General features: G+C 33.3%; 6 protein-coding genes across 6 annotated transcripts; 3 read left to right on the top strand and 3 right to left on the bottom strand.

Annotated features, from left to right (window-relative positions):
• Positions 1–77: 77 nt before the first annotated feature.
• DFA_08737 (uncharacterized protein) lies at positions 78–1,872 on the bottom strand (the record flags this gene model as incomplete). The annotated part of the gene is made up of 4 exons (XM_004356169.1): positions 78–362; positions 455–1,089; positions 1,170–1,638; positions 1,711–1,872. 4 exons carry the CDS (start codon positions 1,870–1,872, stop codon positions 78–80), a joined length of 1,551 nt encoding a protein of 516 aa, XP_004356222.1.
• A 3,306-nt stretch (positions 1,873–5,178) lies between these two features.
• Positions 5,179–8,200, bottom strand: DFA_08736 (uncharacterized protein; the record flags this gene model as incomplete). Its single annotated transcript, XM_004356168.1, has 5 exons — positions 5,179–6,336; positions 6,424–6,506; positions 6,565–7,763; positions 7,800–8,013; positions 8,056–8,200. 5 exons carry the CDS (start codon positions 8,198–8,200, stop codon positions 5,179–5,181), a joined length of 2,799 nt encoding a protein of 932 aa, XP_004356221.1.
• Positions 8,201–9,578: 1,378 nt separating this feature from the next.
• DFA_08735 (uncharacterized protein) lies at positions 9,579–18,329 on the top strand (the record flags this gene model as incomplete). Its single annotated transcript, XM_004356167.1, has 17 exons — positions 9,579–10,800; positions 10,875–11,043; positions 11,150–11,316; positions 11,411–11,713; positions 11,802–12,255; positions 12,351–12,615; positions 12,681–12,962; positions 13,074–13,308; positions 13,401–13,673; positions 13,786–13,916; positions 14,106–14,510; positions 14,644–14,737; positions 15,099–15,812; positions 15,888–16,027; positions 16,175–16,628; positions 16,714–17,181; positions 17,257–18,329. The coding sequence occupies 17 exons, from the start codon at positions 9,579–9,581 to the stop codon at positions 18,327–18,329; spliced, it is 6,849 nt and encodes a 2,282-aa protein (XP_004356220.1).
• A 115-nt stretch (positions 18,330–18,444) lies between these two features.
• Positions 18,445–21,682, bottom strand: DFA_08734 (putative alpha-N-acetylgalactosaminidase; the record flags this gene model as incomplete). Its single annotated transcript, XM_004356166.1, has 6 exons — positions 18,445–18,555; positions 19,089–19,936; positions 20,011–20,271; positions 20,333–20,374; positions 21,087–21,198; positions 21,299–21,682. 6 exons carry the CDS (start codon positions 21,680–21,682, stop codon positions 18,445–18,447), a joined length of 1,758 nt encoding a protein of 585 aa, XP_004356219.1.
• A 549-nt stretch (positions 21,683–22,231) lies between these two features.
• On the top strand, positions 22,232–22,746 carry lsm7 (LSM domain-containing protein; the record flags this gene model as incomplete). The annotated part of the gene is made up of 3 exons (XM_004356165.1): positions 22,232–22,234; positions 22,325–22,484; positions 22,589–22,746. 3 exons carry the CDS (start codon positions 22,232–22,234, stop codon positions 22,744–22,746), a joined length of 321 nt encoding a protein of 106 aa, XP_004356218.1.
• A 379-nt stretch (positions 22,747–23,125) lies between these two features.
• On the top strand, positions 23,126–26,638 carry DFA_08732 (uncharacterized protein; the record flags this gene model as incomplete). Its single annotated transcript, XM_004356164.1, has 5 exons — positions 23,126–23,261; positions 23,439–24,049; positions 24,111–24,497; positions 24,581–25,178; positions 25,533–26,638. The coding sequence occupies 5 exons, from the start codon at positions 23,126–23,128 to the stop codon at positions 26,636–26,638; spliced, it is 2,838 nt and encodes a 945-aa protein (XP_004356217.1).
• Positions 26,639–26,642: the final 4 nt, after the last annotated feature.

Below are 26,642 nucleotides of genomic sequence, written 5' to 3'. Positions count from 1 at the left end.
ATATTTTAACAAAATTAATAAATACAAAAAAGGTTGATTTGGCGTATGTGGAAAGATTTGAATGATTATTCTACTTTCTAATTATTGTTTGAAAATAAATCTTTCTTTTTGATAAAATCAACCGGAATTTCAAAATGTTGTGGATCTATTTCTTTTTCGATATAGTTGTTAAATGTTACAGTGGCTGTAATAGTTGGTACAACAGGAAAGTCCAATTTAACTGGGAACCCTTCCATTGGGAATTTTAGAGAAATAAATTCAGACAATCGACTAAATAATTTGTTGGTTGGTGTCAATACTTCAAAAATTGGTAATAAATCTGTAATCTTTCTTGGGAATTCATTTGAAATCCAAACACATCCCTAAAAAATAACATAATAAAAGAAAAGATATATGTTAATGATCGAAATTACGTTGAATTGTTGTGATCAATTTCTTAATGTTTGATAATTACTTGAAAATTTTTATGTTTAACATTTACAGATTCACCATCACATAATAAACCCAATGATTTGAATTTAGATTTATCTGTAATTGGTACGTTAATGTCAAACGAGTCTGGGACTTCAAAATAATCTTTTGCATTGACTTTGTTACGCATTGTACTTTCTCTAGCCTTTTGTTTCATTGCTAGGTCGTGATTTCTAGCAATATATTCTTTCATTGTCTCTGAGTTTTTTTCTGGAGAATTTAAATCGCTACGACCAGTCTCTGAGATGCCAGTATTGGTGGTTGAAGTTTCTACTCCTCCTCCGCCTACATCCTCAATCTCTTTATGTTTTTTGTTGTTTTTATCGTTTGCTCCCTTGTCCTTTGAATTCTTTCTAGAGATTATTTTCAAATCTACATTTGATACATTAAACAATTGACAATTCCATTCTTGATCGCCTCCAATCTTTTCAAACTTTTCATAACCAAACCAAGACTTGGCGGCTTCAAATTTGATATCGTCTTGTAGTAATTTTACTCTTGTAATACTTTTACTATTCATTAATAAATCCACCTCATCATCTACATTGTTTTCATCTACATTTAATAATGATACTTCTGCGTATTCTTTTTTGCCAAAATCAACTGTTACCAATCTCTCTAAAGTAAAATAAAAAAGGTAAATTATTAATTGCCAATAATTGTTGTTTGCTCTCTTTCTCTCTTTTTTTTTATCATACTTTTATCACCAATAAACATAAAAGATAATTGACCTCTTTTAAAAGTAATACCTTCTACTCCTACAATCGTTGTATTTACACGAAAAGATGATCCTTTTTTATATATTTTATAGGTATCAAATGGACAAAATCTACTAACCAATGGTACCCAACTTTTAAATTCCCAATGAATTTCTAAAGAAATAAAATGAAAGTTAATATAAATGTTTTTAATGTACATCTTTTTTAAATATATATATGTCGTACCCATTTCAAAATCAGGTATTTCAGAGAGAGCTTTTAACAATTGTGGTTTTCTCTTTTTAAATTCATCGTGTATCTTCTTTTTAGTATGTTGTAATAGGTATGAAATAACTTCTCTGTCTCTTCTACCTATTCCCTCTTGAACAAGTGACCATCCCATTGTACTCTTTCTTGTTGGGTCTGCTCCATTTTCAATTAGTATTGCTAATAATTCGACATAACCAAACTGAGAGAATAAGTAATTGAGGTATTAGTATCTATCTAGTAACAGATGATATGTTCAAATCTGTATATTTACATGAGCAGCATAATGTGAAGGAGGATAACCATGAGCATCTCTTAAATCAATATTCTCTCGATAAAAGGGAATCTTTAATAGTTCTACTACTTCATCTCTATTATTTTCGCATATTCTTTTATGTAATAGAAATGGATTGTGATTATTATTATTATTACTCATAATTGATAAATATAACTAATACTACACACAACTAAATAAACTAAACAATAACCCACCTCACTCTATATTTTAAAATTTTTGGTTCATTTGAGCATTTATTTTCTTTGGGGGTTTTGAAAATTTTTGGTTGGGAGTACCGCCTCAGAATCTATTTATTTGTAAAACTTATTTCTCTCTATGGTCTTCTTTATTTTTAATTATTCTTTTACCAATCGATAGATCTTTTCATTATCTATCAAATGGTTGACAAAAAAATTTGCGAGAGGTTCACCCTTCTAAAAAGTACTTTCCGTAAAGTCGCCATTAGCCATGGGCTAAGATGAGGTCTAGAAAGCATTGTTTGGAAAAACAAATGATATAAACAGAAAGAGCACAAAAAGTTGTATCTATTGGTGATATTGGATCGTCGTTTCAAAGATTATTCAAATAAAAAAAATGCTATTCTTCAAAGCCTATCTCATATAGTAAACATGCAACCATATAAAACTACGTGCTACATGGATCGGATCACGATTAATCAAATAAAAAGACAAGCGCCAACGCAAGAGGTGTAGGCGCCTTGAATCTTCAACATTATATGCACTGGTGTCGGCAGTGTTCAATGCATGCCACATCCAGCAACGCTAGACAAGATGGTTAGTATATTTGGAATGGTCAATCTCAAAACAATTGTGAATGCTCAAGAGTAATGGTAGCTTAATCTATATCGATATCATGGTTATTTATTTGGTACATACTAGTATTATTGTAATTAGCTCTTTTAAAACCCATCAAGGCTAGTGGTCATGGACAATTTCGCATTCGGTCTATCAAAACCATCCATTCTAAAAGATAATAAATAATAATTAGTAAACAGTATTTATGACAGTAATTTTACAAGATACATATCTTTACAGTTTTTAAAAATGGACCAACTCGTCTCTAATCAATTGATTCTATATTTAAAGTATAATATGGCATGAATATGATTAGTTGAGGGTTTGATAGTTGTATTGTGATGAATTTACTTAACTTTGTATTCTAATTCAGGTGGGTAGAGTTGATGACCAAACAACCACCTTTGTTGCTATAATACAAGACTATCAGCTATAGTATGAACCGATTTGTTGACTAGTCTCATTAAACAGATATCTGATAGATTGGAATTGTTAGTTTTGAAATTAATTTATGTTATGAATATATACATAACTTTAATAGATCAGCGGTTGATTAAGAAGAAGATCAATCGGTTCTATAGAAAAATAGTAAGGATGACCTATGTTAAAAATATGTATTAGTAATTGAGTGGTGGTTGTAGTATATACTACTACTATGTTGAAGTCTACATGATACTTAAACTTTATCATTTATGGATAGGTACCATATATGGATGTATTGTTTGATTAAATATTGAACTATAAAGCTGTAAGGGATAAATAAAAAGAGGAAAAGAAATATGAGTAGAATCAATAGAGCTACCATTACTCTTGTCTCAATCTCACAATGTTTCTCATTCTAAAAAAAAACACCAACAATATATAGATAATAAATAAAATATTAGTATCCAGACCCAAGCCTGGAGCTGCAAGCAAATGCCCATTGTGAACCAAATGACAAGTTGAACTCCGTTGGCTATGCCGTAGAGTAGTCCTTTTGAGTCAAATGAACAATGTACTTGCAGCTCCCAATTCTGAAATGATTTAAAATAGGGGAGAATTGTATATATATAGAGGGGGGGGGGGGAGGGGAAGAGGGATAGAGGGTAGAATTCATAAGTTTCCCACACCGAAGCGTGACCATTTGGCAGACACTAGAACATCCTCCCACCAACCAAAAGGAGTTGTAGTGTCTTTTTAAATAATAATAATAATATAACCACAAGTGTAATCTATAATTATAAAAAAGAGGTTTATTTCTATTGTCTTTAAACAATAGAATAATGGTTAGTGATGTATAATATTTCATAGTAGTGTATAGTCTTACTTTAATTTATATTATATATTTATAAAAGATTTTGGTTCTTTGTCAAAGGATCCTTGAATAAAGATTAAATCATTATATGTTGAAATCAAATGATCAGATCTCTGATAGGATCTATATTCATTTGACTCGTAATGTTCAACCTTGAAGTTCAAAGTAATCATAGAACCTATCTCTTTAAATACAACTGGATGAATTTTGGCATCTATAGTCTTGTGAGCAATGTTACAATACACCTACTAGTAGTAGGTGAGGTGAATATTTACTATATCGATATCATATCTATAATTGGCAAAAAAAGTTAAAAATGTGTAAAGTTGGAAGAAATAAAAATAAAATTAGATTCCATACCTGTACAGCGCGCTACTATCAAAAAATATGTATATATATTGGACCACTATAGATCATTGAAATCAACGTATAATAATTGGCTGGTCATTTGGAGTTCCATATATAAATAGGTTTGAAAAGGTTCACTGTAACCTTTAGATAAATATAGTTGAACTAATATTACAACCACAAACTATCTTTAAAGAATGAATTGGTGAGTATATCCTATTAACTATAAAATATTTAACTTGTAGTAATTGACATACCTATCATTTCAAATTTGGCATTGGCTCGATAATTGAAATAGGTATTAAATAACAAAAATATATTCAATACACATTCAAATCATTTTGAAACCATATGTTGACTTTTGTAATGGTGGATGTTTTGGTGGGCCACAAGAGCGGTCAAACTTGATATAAATTATGAAAATTTATACGAGATTGATTGAAACTTGGCGACCTCTCTGGTAGTGGCGGTGGCAGTGGCGGTGGTGGTGGTGGATGAACTTTTTTGTTTAATTTTAATACCAATATATACAGACTTGTTATAGATTTAAAATAATAAACCCATCATCAAGAAAGAAAACACATACAATCTTTATGAAAGAAGAAATTGACGACCAATCAACTTTGCCCTCGCGCGGTAAACAAATGGCATTGTTTGGAAACTTATGAATATACCTACCGAAACAAACCCGCACTCCAAGCATTGCTTCATAATCGATCAATTCCCCCCAACACTCAAACTATACTTGATTTGTTCCCCAACTTTGAGAATCCCATTAAATATCTACAACATGTCATCTGTCAACTGTGTGTGTGTATGAGTAACTCTTTCTCTTTTCATTGGTTGTGGAAGAGGAGGCAGAGGAGGATAAAGAGATGTAGGCCAGGAGGAGATGAAGAGGAGGGAGTGGCCGAGTTATCATACTACAAATTTAAAACTTTAAAGGGTTGACATTGATTAAAATTTTTAGTTGACGATTGGTATTAAAAATAAAACAATTTGGGAGGCTTAGAGAATAGGGACGAGAGAGATATTAAAGCCTTGGTCAAGTGAATACCCCTTGAAGTAGTTGGCCAAAAGTTGGATGATCTTGTCAATGGTATTTTTGAAATTTTCGATAGAAAAGAGAGCGTCCATTGAGAATATTTTGAGATTCCATTGTCCTTGTTCTTGTGGTTTCGAAGCAGGTTTGTCGATTGTGATGTTGTTCTTTCCTTCACGAATTTGTTGTTCAAAGGTCTTAACAATAGATAAAATCTTTTTCTCCAATTTTAGTTTTTTACGTTCTTCAGTTTCTTCTTGGATGGATTCAAGAATAGGGGTTGTGCCGCAAACATCTTTAAATTCGGTGCATGGTATGTCCTCCATATCATCATCATCATCATCACCACCAATATCTCCCATGATTACATCTTGTTCGTTATCTTTTTTGGGATGATGTCTTGTTTGGATTGCCTCTTCTTGATCGACAAACATAGCATTAAACTTTCTTCTTTTTTCTTCTATAGCTTGTTTAATACTATTTGCTTCTGCTGCTTCTTCTTCTTTTTCTTCTTCATCATCATCAACAATGGCATTATTGTGAGTTTTTCTTTTTTTGAATACTCTTTCTTCTTCTTCTTCTTCTTCTTCTTCTTGTATTATAATATTATTGTTTGTTGATTGTTCTTCTGTGTTTTTTCTTTTGTTATCTTTCTTTTCTTCATGTTGTTGTTGGAAATAAATTAAATTATCTCTTTTCTCTTGATTAATCTTTTCCGCTCTTGCTAATGCCATTTTTTCTGCGATTGCTTCTTTTTCATATTTGATGATAGTATCAATTATTTCTCCTTTCAAAGCCTTTGAACGAAAAGTCCATTCTTTGTTAATCACTTTTAATTGTTTTACATTTAACGATTTAAGTTCTGAAATTCTAGTCTTTTCATCATATTGTTCTGTTGATGATGTAGATGATGACGAGGAAGATGATTGGATATTTAACTTTATCTTGGTAGCATTCACCATTCTTTGTTTGAGTTTTACAACTTGAGCTTCTTCTACTCCAACCTCTTTGAAACCACGCTTGATATCGATTTCTTGGCCTACTTTTACCTTTTGAGACAAAAATTTATATGTAAATCTAATGGGATCAAGTTCATAATTAACTTCATGAGTGCCCATGTACATCTAAAATAAATAATGATCAAGTTAAAAATGGTTTCTATAGGTAGGATATGATAGGAGGTTAAAACCTACACTTTTGTTGGTAAAAACAAATTCATTATAATCAGAGAAACCTGCAATATTTTTATAGGTATCATAGTGTTTTAATGAATCCAAAGAAAACTCTTTGATCTCTAATTGTACACAATCTTTTTTTCTTCCTTGTGAACACTTGTAAAGGTTATTTCTAACTGTAACATCTGTCACCACCTTTGATAAAATCTTTGCCAGTATAAATATCATAACATTTTGATTGTTGAGCTGTGATGTTTGAGAGATCTGCAAAGTGTCTGTCAACATCACTCTTTCCATGATATTGTGCAGAAAACTGCCATTCCACTCTATTGAGGCTTTGTGATGGTGACTTTTTAAGGTCAATACAAAACGATAATATCTCGGCAGACTTGAAATGTTTTGCTCCATCACTCCAAAAGAAGATTTGTGAAAAGTGTCTAGCTTTGAACAACTCTGATGTGGAAAAGAATAGCTTGATACTATGAATCACATATGACGAACAATGATTTAAAACATCTGAAAAAACATCAAAATGCTCTTTAACCACTTCATTTGTCGCTGGATCTCTATGGTAAATAACCATCCCCAGAATGCTTCTTTGTGGTTTTCCATAGAAATTTTGACTGAGTTCTTCTGGTCCCATTCCAAGTGCAATATTCTCTTTAAAGTCCATCAATACAATGACTTGATCCTTTGTCAATGATTCCTTTTTTTTCTCGAAATCCTTTTTTCTCTTTTCAACAAATTCCTTGTGAATTTTACAAGTTTTAAAATCTGTATCTTCCTTTTCTGTGAGCGTGGTCTTTTCTGCTTTTGCCTTGAGCACGTCATATAGATGGCAATATGGACAAGTATCAGTTCTGTTGTTGAAGATTTTGACATCAGATGGTACAAACTTGTAAAATGTACTGCGATGGATTGGTGTCTTTTCATCATTGTCTGAACAGTCTTTGTACTTTTTCGCAATAAATTCAACATAATAAGCATATGCCTGTGCAATTGATGGGCACAGTAGCTTTCTTATTGGTGTCGATACTCTTACTGTCTTATTGTTGGCATCCTTTTGGTTCTTTGTGCTACATTTTGAAGAAGGTTCTGTAATCGTTGTTTGAGCATAAAATTCTTTAATATCCTCCATTATTTTCTTTTTGTTGGCATCTGTTTTATTGATATCAGATCGTCCCAGAGCCTGGCAGAATTGTGTATACTCCTCTGCTCTAATGTTTCTACCAGGTCCATATTGTTTTGCATGTTTGTTGGCGTTTGTGAATGCACCATTTGCAAATTTGAAACCAAAATCTCTTAGTTGTGAAGCAGTATGAAAAGGTGATACCGATGATAATATTCTTTTAAAGAAAGGAATTAGTATAAATGAACTAGAAGTTTTAAATATAATAATATATGCAACTTACTGTGTTTTTGTAAAATGATTCTTTTTCCCATCTTTTGCTTCCTTGTGCATCTTTCTAATGATGTTGAGACAACTATAATCTCTTGTAGCCATAAAAACTGTACCATCGTTGTAGATCTTTTCTCCTTTGGGATCGAGCAACATCTTGATACCTCTTCCATGTTTAGATATGCTGAAACTTCTTAGAACCTCTGATTGTAGTTCTTGGTCGCCACCTGTATGTCTATTTAACGTGGATTATATTTGTTTTCTAATGCGTTGGACTTGTCTTAATGGGTATGTTGGTTTAACGCGATTGCCAATGAATGGTTGAAAGACTGCTCCTGTTGGTGGTGTTGTGATTGTTGTTGTTGTTGCTACTGCTGCTGGAGATGCAGTGATAGTTTGGGCTGCTGAACTCATGATGAATATGTTTAAAATGAAGATAAAAATATATCTATAATATTGATAATTCATTAAATATCTTTTAATATCAATTTAATTAAATTAAATTGATTGTAATGATAGAGATAGACATATATCTCACTGCAAAAGGTCGAGGGTACCGATTTTGCTTTTTTTAGAATTCTCGATTGGTTGGGTCGAGGTCGAGGGGGTCAAATAAAAAAAAAAAAAAGTTCGAAAAAGGGTACGAGTCCACTAGGAACCCTCGGCGTCGAGGTACCGATTTTTTTAGTATGAAAAAAAGGAGTAATCCTTTCTTTCATTATTTTTTAAATTTTTATTTATATATATAATTATGACCATTGTATTTGTCTTGCCAAGGAGAATGTTGTAGTGCTTTTCTTTTTTAAAAAAAAATTAATTTTCAAACTTTATTATCTTGACCATCCACCAATATTCACGCTGCTGTTATCTTCGTCTGGTTTAGAGCTATTTGAACAAAACTTTCGAGAATATACAACTACATCAATAAACTATCTTTTTATATTATACCTTGTATGCTACATTTTCTTGTTTACTATTGAATAGAATAAATAAAATAAAGATAGAATAGAGAAGTATAGAATAGACAAAGATATCGTTGTCTTGTCGGTTTGGACAAAAAAAAAAGGTGAACTTTTTTAAAATTTATTTTACATCTCAGACGACCATCAATTCTGGTCCCTTCGACCTTTTGTAGTGCTTGAATCTTGCTGACTTTGAGAAAAAAATATTTCAAAAACTCTTTGAAACAAAACACTCATGTATAATATTTCATGTAGTGAATCACTCGTGATATGACTATTTAATATTATTAAATCTTTTTAATTTATTTCATTATATTTAACAAGTGTTGCTATTGAATATAGATAGTATAAAAAAAATAAATAAAAAAAATAATAGTATTACATGTGCTATTAATAAGTAGTTACTTATTAATAGCACATGTTGTCGCAAGTATCGCTTTCTTACTTATTTAGTACCAAACGAAGGCATCTTCCACATGACCCGAAACCCCGAAACAATTAAAATCAATTTGCTTGATTTATCACCATGCACAAGTTCGGTGAACCATTGCACACGTGGCTCGCAAAAGATTCGAGCAATTGATCTAAATAATTTTAATTTTTTTCAATCACACTCCCTTCCGATTCTATTTAAAGTTATCAAAAAAATTTTAAGGTATATCTATATATCTATCTATCTATCTATCTATCTATCTATCTATCTATCTATCTATCTATCTATCTATCTATCTATCTATCTATCTATCTATCTATCTATCTATCTATCTATCTTCTATCTTCTATCTATCTTCTATCTATCTCTATCTATCTATTATCTTAAAGTTTAACGAATGAGTAGTAATAATAATCAAGATTCAATGCAGATTGAATCTTCAACAACTACCAACAATAATAATAATAATAATAATAATAATAATAATAATAATAATAATAATAATAATAATAATAATAATAATAATAATAATAATAATAATAATAATAATAATAATAATAATAATAATACCACCTCTACAAATTTAAAATTGTTCATCCCTCGAGAGAAATTAGGTTGTAATAATAATAATAATAATAATAATAATAATAATAATAATAATAATAATAATAATAATAATAATAATAATAATAATAATAATAATAATAATAGTAATAAGAATAACATCTTCGAGGGTCTTTACGACCCCGAAGATAACACAACACAACCCGATCAACCTGAAAAAACACCATCCAACAAAAAGAAGCCTCCCAAGAGGAAAAAAATAGAATTCGATCAACCACCACCACCACCAAAACCAAAGGAGAAGAAGAAACCAGTAAAAAGAGTCAAAAAGGACGACTCGACCACTTTTACATCTACCACTCCAATGGATCCTGATGATGATGATCAAACCATCTCTACAACTACAACCTCCTCCTCCTCCTCCTCCTCCTCCTCCTCCTCCTCCTCCTCCTCCTCCTCCTCAGTTGACCCACCGGTTTCCAAACCAAAGTCAAAGCCTGCTGGAAAGAACAAGGCTCCAACGTCAAAGGCTGGGAAGCCTGCTGGAAAGAACAAGGCTTCAAACGCCAATCGACCATCAATCATCTTCAAAGAGGGTGAATCGTTACCAGACTCTCAATTATCATACACTTCATACGTAATGAAGTATTCAACAATTGTGAGTAACGAAACTCAAAAGAAAAAGAAGAAGAAAAAGAAATCAAACTCTTCATCATCATCATATTGGACGTTCAAATCTATGGACATTACAGATGACCAATCATCATCATCATCATCATCATCATCATCGTCATCGTCATCGTCAACAACGTCCAACAATATGGACACTACAGATGACCAATCAACAACAACAACAACAACAACAACAACAATATCACCAGTACCAACAAACGACGAACTAATTCAGAGCATTAGAAAGTTGGCCAATTTTATTGGAAATCAAACCACAACTTTTCTCAATCTAATAGCCACCAACAACAAGTGCTTTGAGTCAAATGGAACACCTGTTCCATTTGTTGTTAAGTTTTTTCAAACTCAATGCAAGCTTAATGAAAGTAAGTCAAGAAAAAGAAAAAGAAAAAAAAAGATAATGAATCAATCAAAAACTAACTCTTTTTTTTTTCTTTAGATCAACTAAAAGAAAATCTCACCACTTTTAGATTTGACAGAACGTCGATTGAATGGATGATAAGATACTTTGCTCTTGGAGGAGACGCTATTTTTTCAGCAATGGGTAAACATCCGGTACCTCGTATTGACACCGTGGAGGATCTATCCAATGATTCAATTTACTCATTGTAAGATTTTAATTTATTTTAATTACCATAGTAGAGGTGGTTAGTAGTGTCTAAATTGGTGACTAATTTAATTTAATTTAATTTATTTTAATTTATTTCTTTGTAGATGCTTTTTCATGAAACATGTTGCTCCATTTTTGGAAAAAGAGATGCAAAAGAGACCCAAAATGCTTCAAATGCTTCAAAAGTTGAGACAGTTCCGTTGTAACAACTCAAAAAACTGGGTTAATGTGATCGTGATCAACATTAAAAATAATATCATGGTTTCAACTTGTATGTCATATAAATATATAAATATAGTTTTATGATCATTTATATTTTCCCTATTATTAATTCTTTTTTCTTTTTCTTTTTCTTCTTATTCTAGATAACCATTTAAAACAGTTGTTAAACACCTACAAGGATAGGAAGATAAAGGATCTTGGAAAGAACCAAGAAGAAATTAAAAAGGTTAAAAAGTTGGTTCGTGATACTATTTATAATTTTTCTAATACGAGATTAAAAAGAGCTGAGAAAGACCAACAACCAGTTCAAGAAGAAGGTGAAGAAGATGAAGAAGGTGAAGAAGATGAAGAAGGTGAAGAAGAAGAAGATGAAGAAAAGAAAGCAGACCGTGTTGTCACATATGATCTATCAGATGGTGTCTACAAAACCATAGAAATCCTTGGTGGTAAGCAAAAAAAAAAACAAACCTATTTAATATAATATTCATATATTAATTTATTTTCAATCTTTTTTATTTATTTATTTATTTATAGGTTATAACCAACAAGTTATTGATGAGTATAACAACTTATCAGATGACAAGAAGAAGAAAAAGGAAGCAAAATATGACAATCGGGTGAGCAGAAGAAAAAATATTATCAAAAAGAAAAAGGAAGATGCTCACAAAAGAAGGGAAGCTATCATAAAGGAAAGAAGAGAAGCTTCTATCAAGTTGCAAAAGTCCCCAAATACATCTTTGACAGTTGATGATTTGACAAACTCACCATCTTCATCACCCAACACATCTTCACCACGCAACCCAAAAGGTAAATTCAATCAAAGAATGAAACATGACAGCATTCGAATCCGCGAGTTGGATGAACTGAAGAAGATCACAATAGAGGCAGAAAAAAGAAATGCTGATCTCCAACAGATTAGCGATACCCGAACACCAACCGTGTTTATTCCCGGGCTCATCAATATTTCATCCATTATACCATCTCTTGGGTAGGTTAAATATATTTATATATTTATGTATCTATTAATTATAAATCAATGTATTAACTTTTATTATTATTCCTATTATTTATTCATTTTAATAGATTTGATATCCAATTCATGTTTACAAGAGAACATGCTAATAACCTTTTGAAATGTTTGGGTTTAAAAAAGGCCAATGTCGAAAAAGATCACGAGGGTAACCCAAGCTATGCCATCGCCACTCTCTTCCCAGGCTTGTACAAATACGATCCAAGGCTTTTCACAAACACCAAGAGGGTGTATCTTCCGGCCACCCCTCCCACTGATGTTGAAAAACAAAAGGATGAGGAAAGGAGGAAAACAAACAATGACAATAGATTTGCAAGCGTAAGTATTTCAATATTTATTACATTCACAAATTATTATTTCAATTACTAATTTTCTTTCTTTAGGCATTAATGAAATATAAAGGTAATGAAGATGTGGCAAGGGTAGCTGCTACTTTGCAAACTGGAGAAAAGGCAAAGAATGCAATTGAACAACACAACAAATTGCATGGTTTTAAAAAAGGATCTCATGATAAAAATCGAGCACTTCTTGCAAAAGGCACAATAACTTTTTCGAAAGAAGAAATGTTTCAAGAGATAGTAAACAAAGGAGTAAAGTATGAAAATACCTCAACTACCACTACACCATCTACTTCTTCATCTTCATCATCTTTACCATATGTCACAGTAACATTCGACAAGAAGGTGTCTGTCACCACCAATGGTGCATCAGCCACCGTGACTTTTAGAACAATCAAGTACAAGCCTGGGAACAAACCCAACAAGCTGTACAACAAGCAAGTTGCAATGGAGAAAGAATTTGCTGGAAAGTCTTTGAAGGATGTCATTGCCATTGGTATCGATCCCAACACGTGCTCAATTACTGTCGTTAACAATCACGATGACAAGGTTCTGGACATGAGAATGGATACTCTTATGGTTAAAAGAAACACCAAGTTTCTTTTAGAGAAAATCTCTTGTCATATGGGAAAGGCCATCAAAAGTTTTGAATCCTGTTTACCATCTCTCAAGTGTATGTATACATTTTATAATATTTGTTTGTTTTATTTTAATTATTAAATAATTATTAATTCATTATTTTTTTATTTATATATTTATATATAGTCAATGTCCTTAACCCTCAAACATTCCAATCTAGGCTGGACTATTATGAAAAGTATTGTGATTATTTCGATATCTATTTCGAAGCCATCAATGATCCAATCGTACTATCTTGGAAGAGGAACTTTGCTTTCAAAAAGCAAAAGTTGAACAAAGAGTTTTACCAACAATTTGACAACTACATTCTTGATCTCTTTAAAGATCATTTCCCAACCAAGTATTCAAGTATGAACGATTCTGAAAGGAATCAGTACATTCAAGACAATACAATCATATGTATGTATTTATAAATCATTTTCAAAAAGAATATTAATGTATTAAAAAGTGTATATATATTAATATGTATTTTTTTTTTCCTTTTTTCCTTTTCCTTTTTTTTTTAAAATAGTTTTTGGAAATGCCAAATTTGGACACAACACTCGTGGCAAGGTAACAACATTTGCAGCCAAGACTGTTGCCAACAAGTTAAAGTCCAAACAATATTCCGTTGTCTATATTAATGAATACAACACGTCAAGAGTAAGTTTCTTAATTAAAATTATCATTTTATTTAAACATTTAATTAAATTTATTAATTCTCTTTAAACTTTTTAGCAACATTTTGATTGTTTTTTCCACCAAGAGGAGGAAAACTTGATCCATCATGACCTCAACGAACCTCATGAGGATCCAAAGGATGGTTTTCATCTGGAGAAATGCCATCTCAAGCTTGGTAAAGAAAAGGATGGAGGCCAACCGACCAATGTCCAACAGTGCTCACCTATCAGCGAAGCATGTCAATCCGCTGCTAAAGGTAATAGTTTCCTTCGATGCAGTGACCACCGGCATCGTTTAGCACTCGTCAAGCAAGACACCCATTCAAAAGAATACAAAGAGTCGTTGGGGTTCCTCAAATCCATCGATGATTTGGACAAGAAACTCCAATCACACAATCTTTTGAATGTGGCAGGTCAATGTCGAACAAGGAAGGTGACACCGTCAGATGTTGCCGGTTCGGAGACTGAATCGCGTCAGGACTCTCAAAAAGTTGCCTCGACCCAATCGTCTTCGTCATCAACAAAAAAGTTCGACTATCGACACGGACAGAATAAATATGGTCCAGAGATTAGAAAAGCAAGTAAGTCCCTACACAACAAGCACAGAATGGCTGTGTCCTGGAAACGTGTTTTGTGCACTGGTTGTGGAAAAAGTTTCAACCGGGATGTTAATGCAGCACGTAATATGCTGCTACTTGGTATTTTTAAAGTTTGGAAAAATGGTCACCGTCCGTCAAGATATGGAAAGACAAATTAATTGCCAGGGTAAAAACCGAGGCATCAACACAATTTGGGCTCTCAAAGGTATGATTATATTTATTTCATTTTTTGAGTCATACTAACTCTCTTTTTTTTTTTTCAAATCTCTTTTGTAAAAATTTTCAATTTTTTCTCCTCATTTTGAAATAAAGGCTCAAATAATGGGGTTTGAAATTTTTTAACACTTTGAATGCCAAAATCAGTTTCAGATCAAAGTCAAAAAAAAATAAAAAACAATTCCGCATTTGGTAATAGCTCAGCGATCTATAGTAGCGGGTAGAAATAACATAATATTTTAATTTTTTTTATCTATTTATATTTTAACATATCTTCATATAATATGTGTACGCTCAACATTATTTATCTATTATATGTTTCTTTATTGCAAAAATACGAGTATTTACAGATAAATCATCAACAGCATCAGCAGCATCAGCAGCAGCAACAACTATGTTTGAAAGTTTGAAGAAAGGTGTAGCATTGTTTCGAAGCATATACAAAGGAGGGATCGAAGCCGAGTATGATGATAATAATCAACTTGATGACAATCATCTACTTGATGATAATCCTTTACTTGATGGTAATGCTATACTTGACGATGAAGATCTAGAAGATGATGCATTTGTTGAACCAGAATATCAAAGATCACATACACCTGTACCAGAAAAAGAAGTAGAGTATTCACAACAACAACAACAACCACCACTAAAACCACGTACCAACTACAAAGAAGATGATTTACAAGAGGAATTTGAATGGTTCAAAGAGACTTTCGATGCCCACATGGAGTTATTCAAGAAGTTTGAAGCAAAAGAATCTATTGAAGCCATTGAATCACCTGAAGAGTTGGAAATCCACCAGAAGTTCAATAGATTTCTTCAAACAAGATTGATTTATGTCCACAAGTTGAATAACAAGAAGAAAAAACAACCAGAAAGTGTCGGTCGTATCCCATTATTCAATAACCTAACGGACTTGGACAAACGTGCATCCAAGTCTTACTATTTTGTTCAAGACACAACCATTTTTGAATGTAAATGCGCTAACAAGGGGAATTGTACTGCTTGCAAATGCAAGTTATATAATAATGGTTGTACTTCTCAATGTAAATGCCCATGTCGTATGTATATAAATAGATAGATAGATGATTCACCAACAACTTGCTAACAAATTAGAACAATTATCACATTTATAGGGGATCTATTCAAAGAGAAATGGACTATTTTAAATAATACAAACTCAGAAGAATTGTCGAATCGAATAACCTATGAAATGGATAGCAGCAATGCATCAGCACGTAGCAAAAACATCGATCAACCATTAACTCCTAGTCAAGTAATAAGCTTGATAATCGACGAATCAGTCATCAACCACATACTCGAGGAATCGAATTTGTATCTCATCCATCGAAGCAAATATGCAAGGGATTATAAATACATCAAGCAACATTACCAACAAATAAGACTTTTTCTCACGAATAAGTCAAAGGAATCACAGCCGCCTCCATCATCATCATCAACAACAACAACTACATATTCAACTTCTAGAAGAAGATACAATGAAGAAGAAGATGATGATAATGATGAAGAAAAAGAGGCTGATACACCAAGGAGAAAAAAGAAACAAAAGAAAAATCAAAGAAAGAGCCAGCCAGTTACAATAATTGATGAAGATAACGAACAATTCCAACATCCTATTCTTTCTAATACATCTTCATCAACAACTCCCACCACCGCCACCACTTCCTCTTCAAGCTTTGGATCCAGTCTGCTTCGTTTGTTCACACCCTCCCACTCGCAAACATCGACCACATCATCATCATCATCATCATCATCATCATCATCATCATCATCATCATCGACAACATCTACCACATCTACCTCAAATCAAACCAATGCAGTAGAAACTGAGTACCAATCAAATTGTTGGAAGAATGGTTGATTTTGAGACTTGGAAGCGTGGGTTTCTATCAACAATGCCACAAGGATTATCTCCACAAGATAGGCTTAGCTTTATTCAAGAACAGTTAGAACAAGAGGAAATACAGTTGGTTGACAACACCAAGTTGTTTACCTATAAACAATTGGAGAATTTCTTTTATATTGCCTTTTTTATGGGTCTTGTCAAACTCCCACGGGCGGAAGACCATTGGAATAGAAAGAGCCCTTTCCATCCTCCATCTGTTATCCGCCCATTAATGTCAAGAAAAAGATTTAAGTCCATCCTCAAATTCCTTCACTATGACGAAGATTCCGTCATTCAAATGATTGAAAAAAATTCAAACAACCACTATATCCCATCATTACGTTTATCAATCGATGAATATATGGCCCCTTATAAAGGCTTGGTAAGGTTCAAGCAGTATGAACCAGATAAACCACACAAATTTGGATTAAAGTATTTCGTTTTATCTGACTCAAATGGTTTTATATTGACCCAATGGCTTTACAGAGGTAGTGATGAATCTACAACAAAATCTGTAACAATAGGTATGTTGTTTTATAACAATTTACAAATATCATCATTATCATCATATGTCTAATCATTATTATTGTCTTATTTAGATCCATCTGTGGTTAGTTCTTTTCCACCAAATAGTCCTCTTAAAATCCCAATCGAATTTGCAGAGTGGGTCAGACAAAAAGTAGCTACAGATGATAGACCATTGAGTCACTATTTGTTTGCAATGGATAACTATTACACATCATTACAAGTTGCCACTGTATTATCAAACTTTAGTCAAAACATCAATTCCAACAACGACGATAACAATCCCAACAATAAGATTCATTATGTAATGACTGTAAGGTCCATTAGACCAACGTACCTTTTCAAAGATGGTTTAGGACGCATGGTACAAAAGGACAACAAGAAAAAGTTGGCTGCTATAGCATTTCCAAAAGAAGACTCTGGTATTCCCCAGGACATTTGTGCCACCGCCATCAATGACAGCAAAGTAACATATTTTTTATCAAATGCCTGTAATCCATATACATTAAAAGAAGGAAAACTCACAAAGCTCGATGTGCAGACTCAATACAATGCAACTACCCACGGAGTCGATCTGTCAGGACAACTATCATCAAATTGTCGGTCATATCCCCATCGAAAAAGCAAATACACACATGTTAACATATTTGCGCAGTTGGATCGTGCAATGGTGAATGCATATTGCATCTTCAAATCCCTTGAAGGCAATAGCACATACCGATTTTGTGATTTCACTCAAAACGTGGTAAGAGATAAGCTTGGCTTGCAGGAGCCTATTCAAAAACAATTGGAACACTTGAATCCAATTACATCAAAAGTATTCCAGGATCAAAGAGATAGGATTAAACAACTGGAACAAGAATTGGCTACACAATCCACATACGTAACCAGTGGAAATGGAGGCCAATATGCTCCCACTTCTGCTGCTGCTCCTCAAACTGTAGTCCACGCATTGGTTCAAGGTGATCTAAATCCTTGTCAGTATTGCAAAGTCCTTGATGTAAAGCGTAGAACAAGAACCACCAAGACTTGTTGCCAATGTAAAGTTAACTTTCACGATGAATGCTATCTTATAGCACATCTCCCAGAAAACAAACTGCTTCTATCGGCAATAGTACATCAACATCAACAACAACGACAAGGATAACTCCGTTCATTCCATCCATCCATCCATTCATCCATTCACCAATAAATAGTTATAAATAAAACCAAAAAAGAAGATAAAAAAAAGGTAGGTAGTTCTATACTATAGTAACATGCAACTAGCTAGTGCGATAAGAGACACAGGTCAGGTAGTTGAGTGTAAATGGACCAATGCTATGATCGATAATCGTGGCAGATTTAAACATACAAAGACGCAACTGCGGCAATATCTTTAAACAATGATAATTTACTTGAACAGCTCTGTATCTCTCTGCATCAAGAGTGGATTGGAGGAGCAAATAAGTACAAGTAACTCGTGAATGTTATAACAGCAATAGACTTGGTGTTGATTCAGTACTTGACAATATTGTGAACTCTTATTCCTTATCCTTTCTTGTGCATTTGGCACTAACGAGCCACAAAATACAATGATATATCTATATATATAACTATATACTATATGTTCTAACTATACTATGTTCTATCTCTTCATTTATCTTATACTTTATCTCTTTTATTGACTCATAATAAACTTACTGTGGCTTGGTTGGTGCTCTAAAGTCTGCCAACCGACAATTCCTAAAATGGAAATTCATTTTTTTTTTATTTTTTTACGACGCTAGCACCCACTACGCACTGCCATCGACTTGACACACCCTCTATTCAAAGTGTTAATTAAATTTTAAATATATCTTTTTTTTTGTTGTTTTTTGTTTTTGGGCTATTAACAACCATCATCTTCATCATTCTCATTATTATTTACAAATCCGAATGAACCTGTTATAGGTGATAATTTCAACATAATAACAGCATGTGCATCAATATTGGAGAAGGAAGATGAACCTTGGAATACTTGTGTGGGAGCAGTCTTTTGCCAGAGATCTCTCATGAGGAATTGGGAGTTTGAAGATACTTGGAGAATGTCAGATGTGAGCTCGATGGTTGCTGGTTGCTCCCCACGGTTAAAGAGAACGGCTGCAATGGCACCACCGACGAGTGGACGTGTCCACACTTCGCTTGTACCGCTTTGGTAAGCTCTCTGACCTTGGATACCGAGTGCGTCTTGGTCGACTGCAATAATATCGGCGTTGGTGAGGATGTTGATGATATCGGCAGACATGTTTCTAATGTCGTTGCCGGCAATAAGAGGTGCTGCAATGATAGACCACAGCGAAAAGAATGATTGGTACTCTGCAGTGGTCTGTCCACCGTTGCCAATCTCCAACATGTCTGGGTCGTTCCAGTGACCCGGAGAAGCATAGGGTGCACGATTATACTGCATCATTTGGTCCAATATACCAGTCCACGAATCAAAGTTGTCACGAATGTCATCAAACTCTCTCCAGAGATTGCAAATCTCGCCAATGTAGGTAAAGTTGACGGTTTGGTTGTTGACAAAGGCATAGGTTGGCCAACTGCAACTATAGACCATTGGACGACCGGTTGCATTGAGTATCTCACTCAGTTGTGTATAGGTCTCCTCCATATCGTCAACTGGGAAATAACAACCATCCATCTTTACATAATCCATACCCCATTCTGCAAATGTCTTCATATCAATTTCAAAATAATTTTCTGATCCTGGGTATCCTCCACATGTTAAATTTCCAACTAAAAGAATCAAAAAGAAAGAAAATTAAGTCAATGACCAATCATTCAAATATTTAATTTAATTTAAATTTTACCATCTTCATAAATTCCCATTTTAAGACCTAATGAATGTACATAATCAGCCAGAGGAGCAATTCCTTGTGGGAATCTAATTGGATCAGCTTGTAATCTACCATCGGCATCTCTTTCCTTTGCCAACCAACAATCATCAAGGTTGATGTATTCATATCCAACAGCAGCCATACCACTAGTAACCATTGCAGTTGCAGTTTCATAGATTAGTTGGGAATTAATCTCTGATGTATCACATCCAAAATGATTCCATGTATTCCATCCTACAAAATTTAAAGGATATTAATATGTTTCTTTTCTCTGCAAATTAATTATCTATCTTACCCATTGGAGGAGTTATTGCAACTCCATTATTCAATCCTTTTACTATAGTTAATATAGTTAAAAGTAATACTACCAATATTAAAATTATTTTCATCTTTATCTATCTATCTACAATATCTTCTTCTTTTAATCTGTATCTATCTGTATGTCTATAAATAAAATAAAATGAAAAGAAAAAAGAATGATGAACCGGTGTATGATGATGATTATTAAAAGAATGAATGAATCAACTGCTTCTTAACAAAGAAGCTAGCCATTTTCGGTTCATTTGACAAATTGAAATTGAGCTAGCCCCCTTTTAGGATGTTTTTTGAAAATTGATTGGATGACATCGGGGATATTTTACATCTTGGCAAGAATACCACCACAAATGTAATAAAATATCATCGTTGTCATCTTACGCAACCGAATCATCATGTATATGCAATGAGAGGTTTTAAAAAAAATTGTACAATATATTATAGTTGCTGTTTTATTTGTTGTGTGGTGGTGGTGGTGGTGGGTGTAGTTGTAAATATTATATTATTATTAAAAATGGTAGTTGGTAATATTATTTTCCTTTTTTGCCTGTTGTTGGTTGGTTTGGTTTGGTTTGGTTGTACTGTTATTATTATTATTATTATTATTATTATTATTATTATTATTATTATTATTTGTTTATTGCGTTACATTTCTTTAGTTTCATCAGTATCTTCTTCTATGATTGGACTTCTCCAATCGATGAATCTATCTCTTAAACCCGGACTAAACATACAAGTATCCTTTTTACCCATCAATAAATATCTGTATCTTGCAAAGGTTGAATAACAAAAATCACGAAAGAATGCTGGAAGATAGTGGAATTGATATAGATATGAATATGGTGACTGTTGAATTGAATAGAGATAGGGATAGGGAATAGGTATAGGGATTATTATTAATATGTATGAATATATAATATATTTCATTCCTTTTGATGACTCTTACTTGTAAATGATACATGATACGTAATACAGCAGTTGATTTTGAAGTATAGGTTGCAGTTTCTTCGTCGATGAGAATGACTGTTGATAGATCAGTTGGGACACCATAGTAGTTTTGTATTTCTCTTCCTTTGGTGGTCTGTAGAGCTTGGAATGAAAACTTCTTGTTTACATCACGAGGATAGACAAAATGTACAAAGGTATCGCATACATTGCACACACCGTCAAACATGATAATCATCTTTGGTGGATTCGATGGTTTGTATCCTCCTCTTGCTGTAATCGATGCCGTCGCATCGGTCAATGCAACTGCATTCAACTGTTGATTTGCTGCATCTGCACTCTGTATAGCCCCTATATCTAATGATACTTCTGGTGTTGATATCATATTTATATTTATTATTACTCTAAGTTCTATCTATCTATCTCAACTATGTTGTGTTTTCCCTCCTACTTTTTATCTATCTATCTAGCTATCTTTTTGTAATAATAATAATGGTAATGAAAAAAACAATTAATTTTACACAAAAAAGGGAGGAGGAGCTCGGATCGAACAAGCGTGAGAAAAGTAGTGTGAGCGTTCACAGAGAGAGGGAGAGGGGGGTGCTTTATTAACAATAATTTTTTGTAACAATGTACATACACACCGTCACTGCTATGAGGTCATTACCATCATCAACAATGTCGACTATGATCAGTAAATAATACTTGTGTTACATTTTCTAAGATGAATAATATTTAGATCATGAGATCGTAGTCCAATCTACTACTTTTATATACTTTACAAATTAATGAGACGACCGAAAATATTTAATATTAATATTAAGACTTGTTTCATTGCAATCCAAGCCCAACTAATCAGTTTTGAAAGATCGTCAATTTGTCATTTTTTTGTTGGTTAATCTAATTATAATATATATACACAACTTTCTTTAGAATGGTATGAGATAGATAGTAGTAGTAAACAATAGAGAGAGATGAATGAACATATATGATATCAGTATTAACATCGCTATAAATAACCATCTAGTCGACAGCACCAAAGAAAGAATCGATTTTAGATCTTCAAAAGTTCCTTGGTAAGGGTATATCAGTCAAGTTTACAGGAGGTAGAGAAGTACAAGGTATTCTCAAAGGATACGACCCACTTGTTAATATTACACTCGATCAATGTGAAGAATATATTAGAGGTAAATGAACAACAACAACAACAACAACAACAAAACGAAGAATAATTAACTCGACGACGATTCTAACTTTGCAATTACATTACAATTGGTTATGATGATTTTAGATCCACAAGATCCACTCAATGTTACCAATGAAAAGAGATATTTAGGATTAGTAGTTTGCAGAGGAAGTAGTGTAATGATGGTTTGTCCAATGGAGGGTTGTGAAGAAATAGATAATCCCTATTTAGATCAAGTTGAAGGTGCTACTGAAGAATCTTAAGACACACAATAATAAATTATATATAAATACCTTTGTACAAAAACAACAACGACTATAGCAACCAAATATACATATATCCAATAACCAATGCATTCATTGGGTTGGGATTATTTGGATTGGCTTCCAAGAAGAGAGAAGAGCACAACCAACTTTCAAGTTCAAAAGTGAAAATACAAATTTGGATTAGATACATAGTTATTTTAACTAGTGCTTGCTAGTATCTATATATTTATATGTTATAAAGAGAATAAGAAGAGAGGAAAAGAAAGAAGAATGATACAACATAATAATTAAATAGAAAGATAAAACAAACAATATATATACATATATTTACAACGAAAGACGACGAAAACTTGATATATATAATAATTAAGAGATAATGACATCTCCTCATTCTATAAGTCTTGAGCTCAAGGAGTATAATGGTGTCATCAACCTCATTGAAGAACTACAACAATATGTAGAAGATAATTATAACCAAGATGAACAGTTGAACAAGTTCTTGGATGGCTTTGGTATGTAAACATATACAAGTAGACTTTACACTTTTTATATCTGTACCATCTATTCAATCTATCTTTTATAATTTTCTATTGTAAAGAGAGAGAAATTGATGATGATGATGATGGTCTAACTGTGTAACCCCTTTGGATGCACACACAATACTTATTCTTGTCATCTTTTTGTTTTAGATACATTTAAAATGGTATTAGAGTCAAAGAGACAACAACAAAGAATTAATGCTCAACAACAAGATGCTATATGTATTGATGATAGTGACGATATATATGATAATGATCATTCAAACCATATAATAGATTTGGATGGTCCAACAAATGAAGCATCTTCAACTACAACCACTACAACTACAACTAGTACTACAAATACAAATCAAAATGGAAATGATAATGGTCATGGTACTGGAAATGCAAATGGCAATGGCAATGGAAATACATCACCACCAACGAATAATAAGCAAGAAAGAGATATTGTAACAAGTAATTCAACAGAAGTTGATGAAGAACAACTAGACTTTTTAAAGGAATTCCCAGCAGAGGACAACGATCGTGATGCTGCTGGGGATGATAATGATAATGATTTTGGATACCCAGAGGATGACCAAGAGGATTCAAAAAGAGGTGAAAAGAGAAAGCATTCAGAAGAGATTGAATGTGTCATTTGTTTGATGGATGTTGAAGTTAATGATACTCATTGTGTAAAGAAATGTGGTCATTCACTTTGTAGAACTTGTATTCAAACTTATTGTGTTGGGAAAATTAAAGATAGGGAATATCCAATTAAAGTATGTACTATATATATATATAAAACATTTTAAAATCTTTTATTAACTCTATTTTTTAAAGTGTCCCTATTTTGGATGTAAAATAGATTTAACAGTAGAAGATTTAGAATATCTTTTAGACGAAGATTTAATTACACAATTCACAGAATATTCATTTGAAAGGGCCATCGAGGTGGAACCTGATCAATACTCCTTTTGTCCGACTGCTGGATGTGGATATGTATTCTTTTGGGAGCCTGGAGATTCAACCGATTTCCTATGTTTGAAATGCAACAAGCGATATTGTTTCAAATGCAAGGCCGACTATCACATCAATTCAACTTGTGAACAATATCAACAATGGAGAAAAGAAAATGGTCAAGCCGATGATTTGTTTGATCAATTTGTTACAAGACAAAACTTTAAAAAGTGTCCAAAATGTGGTAGATTTATTGAAAAAACAATTGGGGTTTGTACATTAAAAAAAAAATTTAATAATAATAAGAAAGATTAATATTAATCAATATTATTATTATTATTATTTTCACTTAGTGTGAACATATAGTTTGTAGGTGTGGAGTTAGATTTTGTTATGCATGTGGTGAGTTGTATCCATGTGTTTGTGGAAAAGATGTTCATGTACAACATTTACAGCAACAACAAATGCAACAGCAGCGGATTCAACAATTACAACAATTACAACAATTACAACAATTACAACAACAAATGCCACCACAACAACAAGTTATATTCCCACAACCATTACAATTCCAGCCAAAACTACCAGTTAGACAGAAACGAGAAAAGAAGAAAAAAACAGAGCCCAAGACTACAACAAAAAGGATAACAAAAAAGGATAAACAACAACAACAACAACTGCAACAAATGCAACAACTTCCACAACTTCCACAACAACAACTACAACCAATGGCCAATATACCTCAATTTGTTATTCCCAATCCAGCAGCAGCTGCTGCTCAACCAAACCAACAACTCTTCCCACCACCGCTTTTACAACCGCAACGACCACCACCACCACCACAAAACAACTTTTATTATGGAGCTCAAGTACCACTTGCAATCCAACAACAAATTGAACAACACATGAGACAACAAAGAGGAATTCCTCTTGGAGGTGTCGGAGGTGCAGGTATGGGACCTAACTACCAACCATTTCCACCTCCGCCAGTCCGACCTCCTCCTCCCATTCAAATGCCTCCACATCCACAACCACCACCTCCCATCATTCGCTTACAACCTCCACCTCCTCCCAGGGTAGCACGTTATCATGTTACCAACAACAACGTAGTTTATTTTGATGATGATGATGAACATGAATAAATTCAATAATATATTGGAAAAAGAAAAATTAATTTCATCAAATCATTATTTTGTCGTTTTTTTTTGTCGTGACAGATCATCAATGCAATGGTAACACGATATTAGATATTTATTTTCTTCTTCTTCTTTAATCTTCATTATTCATTCATTATTCATTATTAAGTTATGACAAGAGTATATATTGGTACATATTCACCAAATGGTGAAGGAGTATATGTATTTGATTTCGATGAAAAGACAGGTAGCTTGTCAAACAAAAGAGTAGCAGCAAAGGTTGTTAATGGTGCTCAATTGGTAGCTACAAAGGATTCAAAGTACATCTATGTCGGTTCAGAGTTGGGTGATTCACCACAAGGAGAACATGGATGGGTATACTCTTACAAACAAAATGAAAATGATGGTACTTTGGAACAGATTGGTGAACCAATTAGCACACAAGGAGCTGCTCCATGCCATTTGGAACTTTCAAATGACGAGAAACACCTTTTTGTTGCAAACTATTGGTCTGGTAACATTGCTTCGTTTGGATTGGACTCTGTCAGTGGAGTATGTAACAAACTCGTCAGTTTGAACAAACACGAGGGTATTCCAGCTGGACCTGCTCACCCAGAGACTGCACCAGAGGGATCGTTTGCTCACAGCGGACATGAGGGTGTTGCTCACGCTCACATGATCTCGTGTGATAAAAGTGGAAACTATGCATACTCTGCCGACGTTGGTTTGGATGGTATGTTTGTGTGGAAGTACAATCAACAAGATGGCAAGTTTGAACATGTCAAGACTGTCTCTTCGCAATTTAAAGGATCCGGTCCGAGACATTTCATCATTGATCAAAGCAACACCAATATGTACACTATTCTTGAAGAAGCTTCATTGATCACTCATTATACCGTCAATAAGGAGACTGGTGATCTCACCGAACAAGACTCCATCTCTACGCTCCCAACCTATTACAAGGGTACCAATTTTACATCTGGTATTGTATTTGGTAAAGGTGAGAAATACATCTATTGTGCCAACCGTCTTCACAACTCTATCTCTGTTTTCCGTGTCTTGGATAATGCCAAACTCGAATTTGTCGAGAATCAATGGACCCACGGAGACACTCCCAGAGCACTCACAGTCGATCCAACCGGACACCATCTCTATGTACTCAATCAAAGAAGTGATAATCTTGTTCACTTTACTATCGATCAATCATCTGGTAAACTCCAATTCAACTCTTTCCACTCTATTCCAAGTCCCTCTCAATTAATATTTACAAATTAATTTA

This window comes from Cavenderia fasciculata (genome assembly GCF_000203815.1).
Source record: "Cavenderia fasciculata unplaced genomic scaffold Scf_ET2XIPL01COFD4-5, whole genome shotgun sequence".
Classification (NCBI taxonomy): Eukaryota; Evosea; class Eumycetozoa; order Acytosteliales; family Cavenderiaceae; genus Cavenderia; species Cavenderia fasciculata.
This window is presented reverse-complemented; position numbering and strand designations above follow the sequence as displayed.